The sequence below is a fragment of the Lepisma saccharinum genome, chromosome 7 (genome assembly GCF_977018435.1).
Source record: "Lepisma saccharinum chromosome 7, izLepSacc3.1, whole genome shotgun sequence".
In the NCBI taxonomy this organism is placed as follows: Eukaryota; Metazoa; Arthropoda; class Insecta; order Zygentoma; family Lepismatidae; genus Lepisma; species Lepisma saccharinum.
Genome location: NC_139235.1, coordinates 97,594,400 through 97,606,570, shown reverse-complemented (window position 1 = coordinate 97,606,570; position 12,171 = coordinate 97,594,400). Strand labels below are relative to the sequence as shown.

The 12,171-nt window shown below is 37.1% G+C and overlaps 1 protein-coding gene across 2 annotated transcripts in view; it reads left to right on the top strand.

Moving 5' to 3' along the window:
- Positions 1 to 12,171, top strand: part of LOC145990057 (uncharacterized) — a 130,958-nt gene that overhangs the window by 17,844 nt on the left and 100,943 nt on the right. For both annotated transcript variants that reach the window (XM_083125708.1, XM_083125707.1), the window contains exon 3: positions 7,063 to 7,169. In XM_083125708.1, the coding sequence (XP_082981834.1) occupies positions 7,063 to 7,169 (107 nt within the window). The remainder of the gene's footprint in view (positions 1 to 7,062; positions 7,170 to 12,171) is intronic.

Sequence of the window (12,171 nt, the reverse complement as noted above, 5' to 3'; positions counted from 1 at the left end):
TCGCTCGGTAAAGGGAAATGTGTATATTCTTGTAGTTGTAGATGCCTTTTCTAAATGGGTTTCTTTGTTCCCTCTACGAGCAGCTACGTCAACGCAAATAATTGATAGGTTGAAGTCGTTATTTCATGTATTCGGTAGCCCTGCTGAGCTTGTCTCTGATAATGCTTCATATTTTCGCTCTACTCTCTTCAACACCTTTTTGTTTGAGCATTCCATCCGACATATTTATACTAGTGTGCATTATCCCAACCCTTCTTTGGCGGAACGTTTTATCCGTAATTTGAAATCTGCCCTGATCTGTTATCATTCTACAGACCATCGGGCATGGGATACTACTCTTCAGCAAATTGCCTACGCATTTAATACTGCAGTACATGAAAGTACCAAATGTTCACCAGCTAAAATTATTTTTGGTAGAGAGTTAGATGGTCCCTTGCATTTCTTTTGGGAACTTCAGGGGGATGATGATTTATCGGCAAACCCTACTCAGGATAGAGCAAAAATTTGGTCTGAGGTCTTTCAAAATTTGGTAAAGGTATGGAATAAGCGCCAAGCACGTTACGATCCCAAGCGTCAGGGTGTGAAGTTTAAAACTGGAGATTTGGTATTGTACAAAGTTTTTCCCAAAAGTAATGCTTTAAACCATATAGCAGCAAAGCTTATGGAACGTTGGGCGGGTCCCGCAAAAATTTTGAAATTATTAGGACCTGTTACTGCCCTACTGGTGGATCCAGATACAGAAGTCTTTCTGCGTAAGATGCATGTAATGCATTTAAAACCGTATCATTTACGGGAAGGGTCAGATCAGGAAGAGGTGCTTTCCCAACCTGATTCAGATTTAGGCGCTTGCCTCTTGAATTTGGAAAGCCTTGCTCAAGAAAATTCTTCTATGGAGCACGAATTTGACGTGGCTCCGGCAAATGATGATACAAAAGATGAAACTTCGATACAAAGGTTAACCGCGATGCCTTCTCCTAATGTGAATTTAACAGGCACCATTCAGAGGTCAAATAATGTAAGAAATGTGCAATGCCGCCGCTGTTTACGATGGGGGCATTTTCAAAAATTCTGTAGAGTTAGGTTACCGAATACCCCTCAACAGGGGCATAATATGTAAAGCTTAGCTTGTATTGTTCGGAATCAAAATTGTAGTAAAATTGGCAGATTAATAATTGTTGCGTGAATATTTTCATTATTCTTTTCTATACTTTCTTGTTTCTTCTATTCTATTCTTTCTTCTTATTAATGCTTGGGTTACTTTTTGTTTCATGTTTTTTTACTTCGATGGAGATATGTTCCGCAATATATGCACGATTGCTGTAGGCTTGCCACCTGCTGACCTGCCACTACAGATTCTGCTTGGTTCGCATGTACCTGCTCTTCAATGGTTGCCACTGCCTGGACTTTTTTCGTCGCAGCCGGGATTGGACATTTTCGTCGTTTCGTCGATGGCTCATCTGGAAAATGGATTTGGATCTCTGTGACGGTGTAGACGGGCTCACACCGATGGATTTCCGGTATGTTTGGTACTGTATTTTTCTCCTGCAAGGATCCCCTGCACGTGTTGACTGAGTGAAGTTCGCTCGATGTGTTTTTTTTCGAGTGCAATATGCTTATCTCACAAATGCTTTTTGTACCTCCACATGTGAGTGTTTAAAGTGAAAAGTTTTCAAGGATGTATAAATACCTTGTATCTTTACTCTTCGTAGCAAGATTTCAGAAGATTCTCTTTTATGGAGTTCATTATGCGGGATGCATTTTGACGTAGGCTCCTTAATATTCGAGAAATGGATTTTTTTTTCACCAAGATTGTGTGGAAATGGATTGGCAGCAAATTTGGATGGGATGTACTTTCTATGGTGAATGTATTCTCCTGATTCTATTGTGCGGGAAGCACTCTGATGTCCTTGGCGAAGTGGTGTGCTTCATAAAAGGAATCCGGACCCCAAGTGGATGTGAGAACTTTATGGAATGAAACGGAATGGGTTTGTTGGATTGGAGGTTATGGTTGTACCCTGGCTAGAAGAGGATTCTGACATTAGGATGTTACTAAGCAGAAACTTTCTTTGGCAGGACAGCCTTTCTTTTTTTTCAGGTTCCATCCGTAAAAGGTGTCAAGTGTGATTGAGTGGTTATTTGCCTTGTTTGCATACCCAAATATTTCCATATTTTTTGAACTTTGAATCTCCAGTATTTAAAGAAAATTGGTATCCATCATAGGCATGGATTTGTATTTATCTTAAAAGCGCTGGTTCGCTATTTTCATCTTTTCCTTCAGGGAAAAGTATATTCATGTCATGTTTTTATCATATTTGTATATATATATCTGTGTATGTTTATCACTTGAATGAGATTTCATATATCTTTGTGGGTTTCTTTAATATCAATGAAGCTTTTGTGTTCATATTGTATTGGGATAAAAGCTTGTATATTTCATATATCACATTTATTTCGATGGGAATTTCTATTGGGTTTATATTAAAAAAAAACAAATGTAAAAAAATATATAAACAAACAAAGGACAAAAACAGGAAAATTATGGGAAATGTGAAATATATTATCTGCTTACAAATTATATCTAGTCATGGTATTTATGGGCAACTTTTGATGTTAGTATTTTCACTCTTTATTCGTCATTGCGGTTATGCTTGTAAATTATTAGGATTGTTGCCTTGGTTTTTTTTATGACTGTTTTGTTAGGTGCCTGTGTTGATTTTTCTCGATGTCGGGGGAGGTTGTGGTGTTTGCTTATATCTTATATAATTTTAAAAGCTCCACCACATCCTCCTCGTTATTCTAACAAGGAGTTTTTGCGTCATTGTGTTCTTGACGCTCGGCTCTGTACGTCGAGCAGAGTAAATTTGGCAACACTGTTTCCCCTAGCGGAGAACTTTGTAACTAAAGGGGGAAAGCTTCGGCTGCGGGCGAAGTTTTCTCTCGAGAGAACAGAACGTTGCAGCTGAGGCATAGGTAGAGTAAGGAGCTTCCTTCTCCTTCTTTGGTCACGGGCGACGGTGATCGGATCCGCATCGACCTACAAATTTGACTGTGGCATTGGATTGATGTCGCGACATGGAATAACGGGGTATTATAATTCAATTTATTTCAGTTTATGTTAAAGTTAAGTGACCGGTCCTTTTTGTTTAGTAATGATTTGCAGGAATAGTCTTTTTGGAATTATCCGTTTTGTAATTTAAAACTTAATGCATTTATTCCATGACCGACGTAACACAGTTAAAAATTCGCCACCTTGATTGTAGATAATTTCGTCGATATAGGATTCCGATCACCTAAACCACAAATATGACTTTGTATTTATTTAACGGGTGTTTCGTGTTATAAATTTTAACGGCATGTAGCAAAAAAGGGAAGTATTTATTTTTGCCACGTGGGTTTTATTATATTGTACATACAATTAAATATATATATATATTGGGAGAGTTTTTTTGTCAAATTGTTGGGGAGATGTTTCTATTTGTCCGGGTGCTAATTTGTTTCAATAAATGGACACTAAAATTGAAGTATGACGTATGCAATGGTTCTTATTTTTACGTTCATTAGCGTTCCACCTTGCTTTGATATATATATATGTTGAGAGCGTTTCCGTTTTCGTGGCTAGACGACCACGAACACGGAAACCAATATTAAATCTCGACGATTAGATAAGCTGGGAAATATATGGTATGGTGGGGATTGGTGCTCGAAGATCCACGTTAATTTGAGTCAGCGCAAGGGGGCCAATTATATCTGTGGTCATCGTTTTGGACTGAATGGTGATTTTACCACGGTAGTAATAAATAGTGGAATAGAGCAAAAGAGAAAAGGGTTGTGGGTTTTTTCGAATATTTGTACAGATCTAGTTTTCTTTTTGGGGCAACCAACCTTTTTTGTGGCTCTATTTTTTTTTGGCCAGTGCTGATGTGAAGGGGTCGTGTACTTACTGGTATAACAAAACCTATTTCATATTTTTGTTTAGCTTCCAAATTTATACCATTATACTAAAGGACGCGACCACGTCACACACCGTATAACGGAATAGCGAAACGGAATGAGAAGAAACGCTTTCTGCCAAGAGAATGCCCTGTATATTGGGAAAATTTAGAGAGACAAACATATGTAAGAACATGCATGTTTTAATAACAAATAAGCAAAGTGTTGCCAAAGGCGAAAAAAAAATATTTGCAAATCGTGTATATTGATGCACAGAACTCACTGAGGTAAATTATTGCAATATTTCACAATACCAACGAACAATTTGGATGGCCATCTAATGAATTTGACAGAAAAAGAACTTTGACGAAGTTTCAAAAACATTGCAGAAGGGAATAAATGGGCTGTTCCAAATATCGATGTTTTCACAATATTACGCAGGACACTGGCAACACTGTTGCTGTCACGTGTCACTAACAGATGTGTTTCACCTCAGGCTATCACACTAGGGCACTTTTAACGACAAAGGAGAAAGTTGGTTTTTCTCGAACATATGCAATAAATTACATACACCTTGCAACCCTGAAATGTGGGTATCCCTAAATGCTTCTCTTACGCAATTATATGACGATGTTCGGATATATTCTTCAACAATAAACACTCTTTCCTGTGTAGAATATGGCATTTTAAAAACACACACACGACAGAGAGGAAAAGGCAGAGAGAGGGGAAGAAAGAGACAGAGAAATGGAGTGAAAGAGTTAGAGAAAGAAACAGAGAGATAGGGAAAGAAGGAGAGAGGAAGCGGAAGAGTAGAGAGAGAGAGAGAGAGGGGGGGGAGTCTCCCCCTCTCATTCTCTCTCCCTATCTTTTTCTCTCTCTTTCTCTCTCTCCCTCTCTCTCTCTCTTTATCCTCTCTGAGAGAGAGAGAGAGAGGGAGAGAGAGAGAGAGGGATTGGGTGAGAGAGAGAGTGAGATAGTGACGTCAGCATAAGTAGACACAATCTGGAATGCCGTTCGCTGCAAACAGCAACCACCTAAGGCACAGAAAACATAACAATTGATACACGTTCTTCTGTACCCACATTTCAGAGTTGCAAGGTGTATGTAATTTATTGCATATGTTCGAGAATAACCAACTTTCTCCTTTGTCGTTAAAAGTGCCCTAGTGTGATAGCCTGAGGTGAAACACATCTGTTAGTGACACGTGACAGCAACAGTGTTGCCAGTGTCCTGCGTAATATTGTGAAAACATCGATTTTTAGAACAGCCCATTTATTCCCTTCTGCAATGTTTTTGAAACTTCGTCAAAGTTCTTTTTCTGTCAAATTCATTAGATGGCCATCCAAATTGTTCGTTGGAATTGTGAAATGTTGCAATAATTTACCTCAGTGAGTTCTGTGCATCAATATACACGATTTGCAAATATTTTTTTTTCGCCTTTGGCAACACTTTGCTTATTTGTTATTAAAACATGCATGTTCTTACTTATTAAAACATGCATGTTCTTACATATGTTTGTCTCTCTAAATTTTCCCAATATACAGGGCATTCTCTTGGCAGAAAGCGTTTCTTCTCATTCCGTTTCGCTATTCCGTTATACGGTGGTAAACACCGGGTTGCGTGACTTTTCGGACACTCTGTATAATGGATGTTGTCAATGTTACATTGTTGTAATATAGCAACTTAACTGTGAAAAAAGCAGTCTATTTTATTTTTATTTTAGATTTTTTTTTTTTTTTTTAAATTATGAATCCCAAATATCATCAGGTAATTCAAATTCATCATTGTTTTCACAAAGTCTCTTGATGTTTTCTGTTACATTAAATTAAATTAAAAGAAAATGGCTTTCACACTAACAGAATAAACCAAATCAAAAAACAAGTTGCAAGAAAACTAAAGGAAGAGAGAAATACAGACAAAGATGAAAAATCTGTTGAAAAGAAATTTGTGTGCATTCCATTCCACAAGGGATTCTCACATAAAATTGCAAAAATTTTTAGAAGTTTTAATTTCAAAATTGTTTTTAAATCACCAAGAAGTTTGGAATGTACATTTAATGAATTCAAAATGAGAAACTCGCTACCAGATGTGGAAACCACAGGAATATATAATATAAGTTGTTCATGTTCAAAAGAATATGTGGGACAAACAGCAAGGAAAATGGCAATAAGATGGCACGAACATGATTTGGACATTATAAATCTAAACCCAAGAACAGGTTTGTCAACTCATATCATCGAAGAGAAGCATTTGATTAAAAAGAGAAGGGTTTTAAAAAGATTAACGGGAAACACAGAGTTGAATGTCTGGGAAGCCTCGTTCACTGCAGAAGAACACTGGAATAAATTAAATAATGAAAATGGTAACATAGATCCAGTGTGGAGTTTTCTTTTTCACAAATGGAGTAAGCCACCATCTTTAAAATTTAATGTAACAGAAAACATCAAGAGACTTTGTGAAAACAATGATGAATTTGAATTACCTGATGATATTTGGGATTCATAATTTAAAAAAAAAAAAATTCTAAAATAAAAATAAAATAGACTGCTTTTTTCACAGTTAAGTTGCTATATTACAACAATGTAACATTGACAACATCCATTATATAACAGATTCTTTTTGTTTAAAAATTACTAACCATTGTTATAAATGAAAATAAATGTCTGATGAAAGGAGCGTGTGTTCTCCTGAAACGTCACAAAGAAAAAACTGTTTTCTTATGCTTGTAATAACCGTAAACTACAGGAAAATAATCAATCATCAACTTTAGTGCATGTAAAACTTTAGAGTTCTTCTGTCAATACATCTCAAGACGGTTGTGGTATGCTAGTTTAAGCACGAATAAGTACACTTTACTTTTGCACCCTTCTTTTTGAATAACCCTGCGTATATTGTAAAATATGTCCAATCATTTTCAGTGTGCATTTCAATGTACAAGCCACATTATTGTACATAAGATTATTATTTTACTTCTCCTTTATATATATATATATATTCGGCCTTTTCATTATATGTATTATTTTTTAAGAAACTGCATTAATCAGATGTTGTTAGCATCACAGGCTGCAACTCATTATTAATTGTTATGTACACATTACATTTTTCATGTTGTTCTTTTAATATTTTCAGATAAAATATTTGGGTGCCTTCAAGACCAAGTATGAGTTTGCTCCTGAAATTATAGAAAAGATTCTTCGAAGGGAAGATATATCAGAACATTACAGGGGCATTATAAGGTAAGCAGGTTTTGAAAATATAACATCCTATTTCTTAATTAGAAGAGTAAGTCATTAAATAACAGAAATGTTATTAATAAGTTTTTATGTAAGTGCTTAAAGAAATAGCTTTCATTTTATTTGTGACAGTCACCCTGCTTTGCAATGCTAACGATCTACCAGTCAACAAGGTTGTGGATGTCCTCTAGAAAAAAGCTTTTTGGTAGGCCGTTAACCCACTTTACTCTGCCGCCATTATTGCATTGTCATCTGCAATGCGTCGTACCTATTCTTGAATATGGTACCTATTCTTGAATATGGTTCCTGTATTTGGTCAATGGCCTGTGATAGCAATATAAAGAGAACAAACAAAGTGGTAAATTTCTTTATCAGAATAGTTAAACACAGGCCCGTAGCCAGGCAGGGGCCAGGGGGGGCTCAGCCCCCCCTGGCGTCATCCTCAGCCCCCCCTGGCATCGTCGTCAGCCCCCTTTGCATTGTCGTTAGCACCCGGTCATTAGAAAAAACTATTGTATAATTTATTTGTAGTGACAAGTGAAAATGTAGACAGCGGATATTATGTGATCATAACTTGATGAAAGGACAAATTCACAGAACGAAGATCAGCTATCACATTCCTTCATCTTGTTTATGAACTGAAGTCTAAGTAGCGGAAAGTACAGTGTGTCTACAAATGATTGAAAGTGCTTTCATGATGTTACTGTGCATGTATTATTGAAAGTATCACGAAGTAACTTTGCAGTTTTGTAGAGCAATTCAACAAGTTTCGTGACACATTACAAGTTATGGGAGTTTTCTGTTCGCCGTGGCGCCGTTGAGCATATTCGTGACTTTCCGGAACTCAAAGCTTTTTGTTCAATCTCAAAATTTAGAGTTTACGGCCCCTTCTTCAGCGAACAACCATTACAGAATACGGGTATCTTGACATGTTAGGAAATTTTATCATGCAACAGTTGGAGATAGACAGTGAGAACTTTAACCACCAGAGTATAAAACTGATGGGTCGGTTGTTGTGGAAATGATGATCAACAACTGCTGTCATTGCCTCACGGTGACTTTTTTTGTGTGGGGGGTTATGTGATGGATCTAGTGTTTGTGCCTTCATTACCGAGTGCCTAGCAATTGTTCATCGCGTTTTGGAAGAACTTGATTATAAAGTTTATGTCTGCAGAATCACGAAGAGGGGGCATATCGAACACTTGAAATGTGTCACAAAACTTGTTGAGTTTCTCTACAAAACTATAAAGTTACTTCACAATATGTTCAATAATGCACGTACAGTAACATCGTGAAACTGCTTCAATCATTTGTAGACGTTATGTATTTAGTAGGTTGTACAAAGTTGAGAAAGTTCTTGCATAGCAGTGCCGTAGACAGGCTGACCTCCCCCTTGACATTAGGTAAAATTATTTTGTATAATTTGTTTGCAGTAAAGAGTGCAAATGTAGACAGCAGATATTATTTTGATCACAACTTGGTGAAGGATAAATTTCCAGAACATAAATTTCATCTTGTTTATGAGCTGAAGTCGAAGTAGCGCAAGTATTTAGAAGATTCTCTACACTATAGAATGTTCTTTCACAGAGAAGCTTCTTTATCCGTACCTTTGCTGCCCCTGTTGCGGTCTCCCGTTTAGACAGAAATCTGTGACTTTGACGTCATCATCCACATTCCTTCCAAATCTGCATCAAAGGTCAACAGTTCCTAAGTTTCGGGAACGAAGGGAAGTTTTATTCCTTCAGCTGTAGGCACTGTGATTGAATATTGTATAATATAAATACTCGTATCTGTATCATCAAAAGTAATGTGTAGTATGTAATAAGGAATGATGTCAATAGCAATTAACACTTCAAGAGATGTTTTAGACGATACCTATAGAAAAATGTACTATTTGTGTGACATTTCTAAATTTTATATTAACTTAATGACCCCTCCCCCCCCCACACACAAGTAATTTACCTTCATTTAACATTGTTAAACTTTTGGAAAATGGACTTGGTTTATAAAGCCCCCCCTGGTAACCCGTGAGCACCCCCTGGAGATAAATTCTAGCTACGGGCCTGGTTAAACATAGATGCCCAGCCCTTGCAAACTTTTCCAAACATGAAATTCTATCCACTCTTCAAATTCACGATCCGTCCCTTCACCGTCAAGTTTCAGATCTAACATTTCTTTTCAAAATCATGAGTGGACAACTTTTCACTAACGAACTCTTGCCACATCTTCACATCCGGATCCCACGTACCAACAGCAAATGCAACAACTTCTTTTACACAAAAGCCTCAAGGCTATCCCTAGAACAAAGGTCATTTCTCTATAGGCTACAAACAAGGTACAATACACTAGTTGATCCTCCAGGCTTCGATCTATCTAAGCAGGCTTTCAGAAATGCGTGCATCAAGCAGCTGAAGAGAAATTAATATTTGTTATATCCTTGTTATTGTTTTATTATTATTGTTTAATTTTTATTATTTTTATTGTATTATTCTTGTGACATATGTGTGCGTGCTTCTCATTTGTTAATTTCTATTTTTCTCGCTGTTGATATCCTGATATAAAATGGATTTTCTCTGTATTCAGGATTTCTCAAATAAATAAAAATAAAAAACTTCTGACCCTGCAAATGTCCTTTCAAGAGTCTAAACAAATGAATATCCGATTGTCCAAAGTCTAGACTGTACGGTGGATGATTCAACACCTCAGATTTCAGAGCGGGTGGTGTATTCACCATATGCGCAGCCATACGGTGCCTAGTATTGTCATGAAGCAACAAACCCAGGGTGGCTACTTACCAGGAATTCCTTGAATTCTAAGAATTATGTGTGAATTATTGGCTATGAGAATTCTGCATGAAATTTTCTCTGTTAACGTGAAAAATTGCAACTTTTATTAATCCAAATTCCATTGAATTTGTAGTTATTTATAAATGCCCTGAGGTAATTTGTTCACATTTTAACTTTTACTTTTATCGAGGAAGGAAAATATAACTGCGTGGAAAAAACAGAATTCTCTCAATCTGTTTACTTTGTTAGTGTCCTTTGTAGAGCAACCTATCTGACAAACGGAAGATTATTGCAAGATATCTTGGAGTTGATTAGTTAAATTTGAGTGTGAAATTCTTATACTATTAATAATTTTACATAGATTAGTAATATCCATTAACATTTGTGACTTGTGTTTATAGATGTATTTCGAGTCTGAGTATGTAAAATGGCAAATGTAAACTCCGCACCTTAAATTAAATATTTTAAATATACAAGATATTGTTTAATTGAATTGAATTTAGAATTTTTCAATATATTGGAATCACACAGATCCTTTGTAGTGGTAATATATTTGTGTGTGTGGGTGGTGAGAGGTGGTAAGGTTGAAATAGAGAAAACATCTTCTTGTACCCTTGAATTTTTTGTAAAATTCACCTTGAAAACTGGGAATTATACTTGAATTTTATCATGGTCCCAGAGTGACCACCCTGAAAACTCCTTTTGAGAGAAGTCCCTGGTGTTTTGATCGTATCATAGGCTTCAACTTGTTTGCTACTATGTCGCTGTATCGAGAAGTAATCACAGTTGGATCCATTTCCTGAAAGTGCATCAATTTTAGTGCTGTTGACGTCCAAAAGATGGCCAGGATGACTTTGCCAGTGGAGGTATGTGTCTTAAACTTTTTTGTTGCACCCAGGACTTCGAGAGAGAGAGAGAGAGAGAGAGTGAGAGTGAGAGTGTGTGTGTGTGTCTTGTCGCAATTAGATTGAGAAAAACATCTCCTTCTTGAGCATAACTGTCCAAATATTCAAATACTGATGACAACTTGTCCTCTGTGCTTGGTTGTGATCATCGGTGTTGTTCACTGACATTTTGTCTTTCCAGTGAATATAGCACCGTGCCATGAAGGCACATTTAGGGGATGTGGTGGTAGTGCCCCACATATTCTCAATCTCATCAATTTTGGAGGTGATGTGATGAGCACCATGCTACGACTGCCTTCACACCCAGGGTTACCCCCCAAATAACCATTGATTTGATGCTGGGTGAGTCCCAGAACCACTTTATGCAGGAACAAGGCTTGAAAAATTCCGACTTTAAATCACCCACACTTGGAATCAAACCCGGGTCTCCTGCATAGCAGTCAGATGCTGCACCGACTAGACCGTCACATTTCTGACATTTTGTTTTCTGTTTTTTTAAATCTTTCCACCCCCCTCCCCTGACTCAACTGTTTCTATACTGAACCTTTCTTCTTTTGTAAGTTTTAGAAGATTTCACATGCCACAATGAACTTATGAGCTACTGAGCAGGCTCAATCATTATGAGCCCCCATATAGAGTTTTTTCTAAGGAAGCATTTTAAGTTCCGAAATAAGATTTTTCATCGTGCATACTTTTTCATGCACTTTAGAATGAAAAACCAGTTATTTAATGAGTTGGAGTTTAATTTCTTAAACATAGTGATATGCTATTAAAACCTATTAAATAGGAAACATTCCCCACATGCAAGTTTTTTGTCTTTAATTCCTTAACCTTTGACATTTTGCAGTATCTACACAATTGGTTCCACCACTACAATGAAGTTTTGATGCCCAACAGAATGAACCTTAATTTGCATATGTAGCTAATCATGAAATTCTACCGATTCAGTGATTTGTAATATTCCATGGTGGGTGGTATTGAACGTCTGTCAGGATATTGAGCAACAAATTTGCCTGCCCGATGGCAAATAGTGGTAATATCCAGTGGCGCATCTTGGAAATTTGACATGGTTTACTGCAACACTATTTATTGCATATATTTATTAAACAGCTCCATATATGTATTAGGGATGGCCAGATCCGGATCCTAGCGGATCCGAAATCCGGATCCGCTTGGTTCCGGATCCTAAAATTTTTCGGATCCGGTTGGTTCCGGATCCTAAAATTTTTCGGATCCGGAATTTTCAGATCCGGATCCATGGATCCAGAATTTTCAGATCCGGATCCGGAACAGGGAGAAACAGGGGGCATGGGG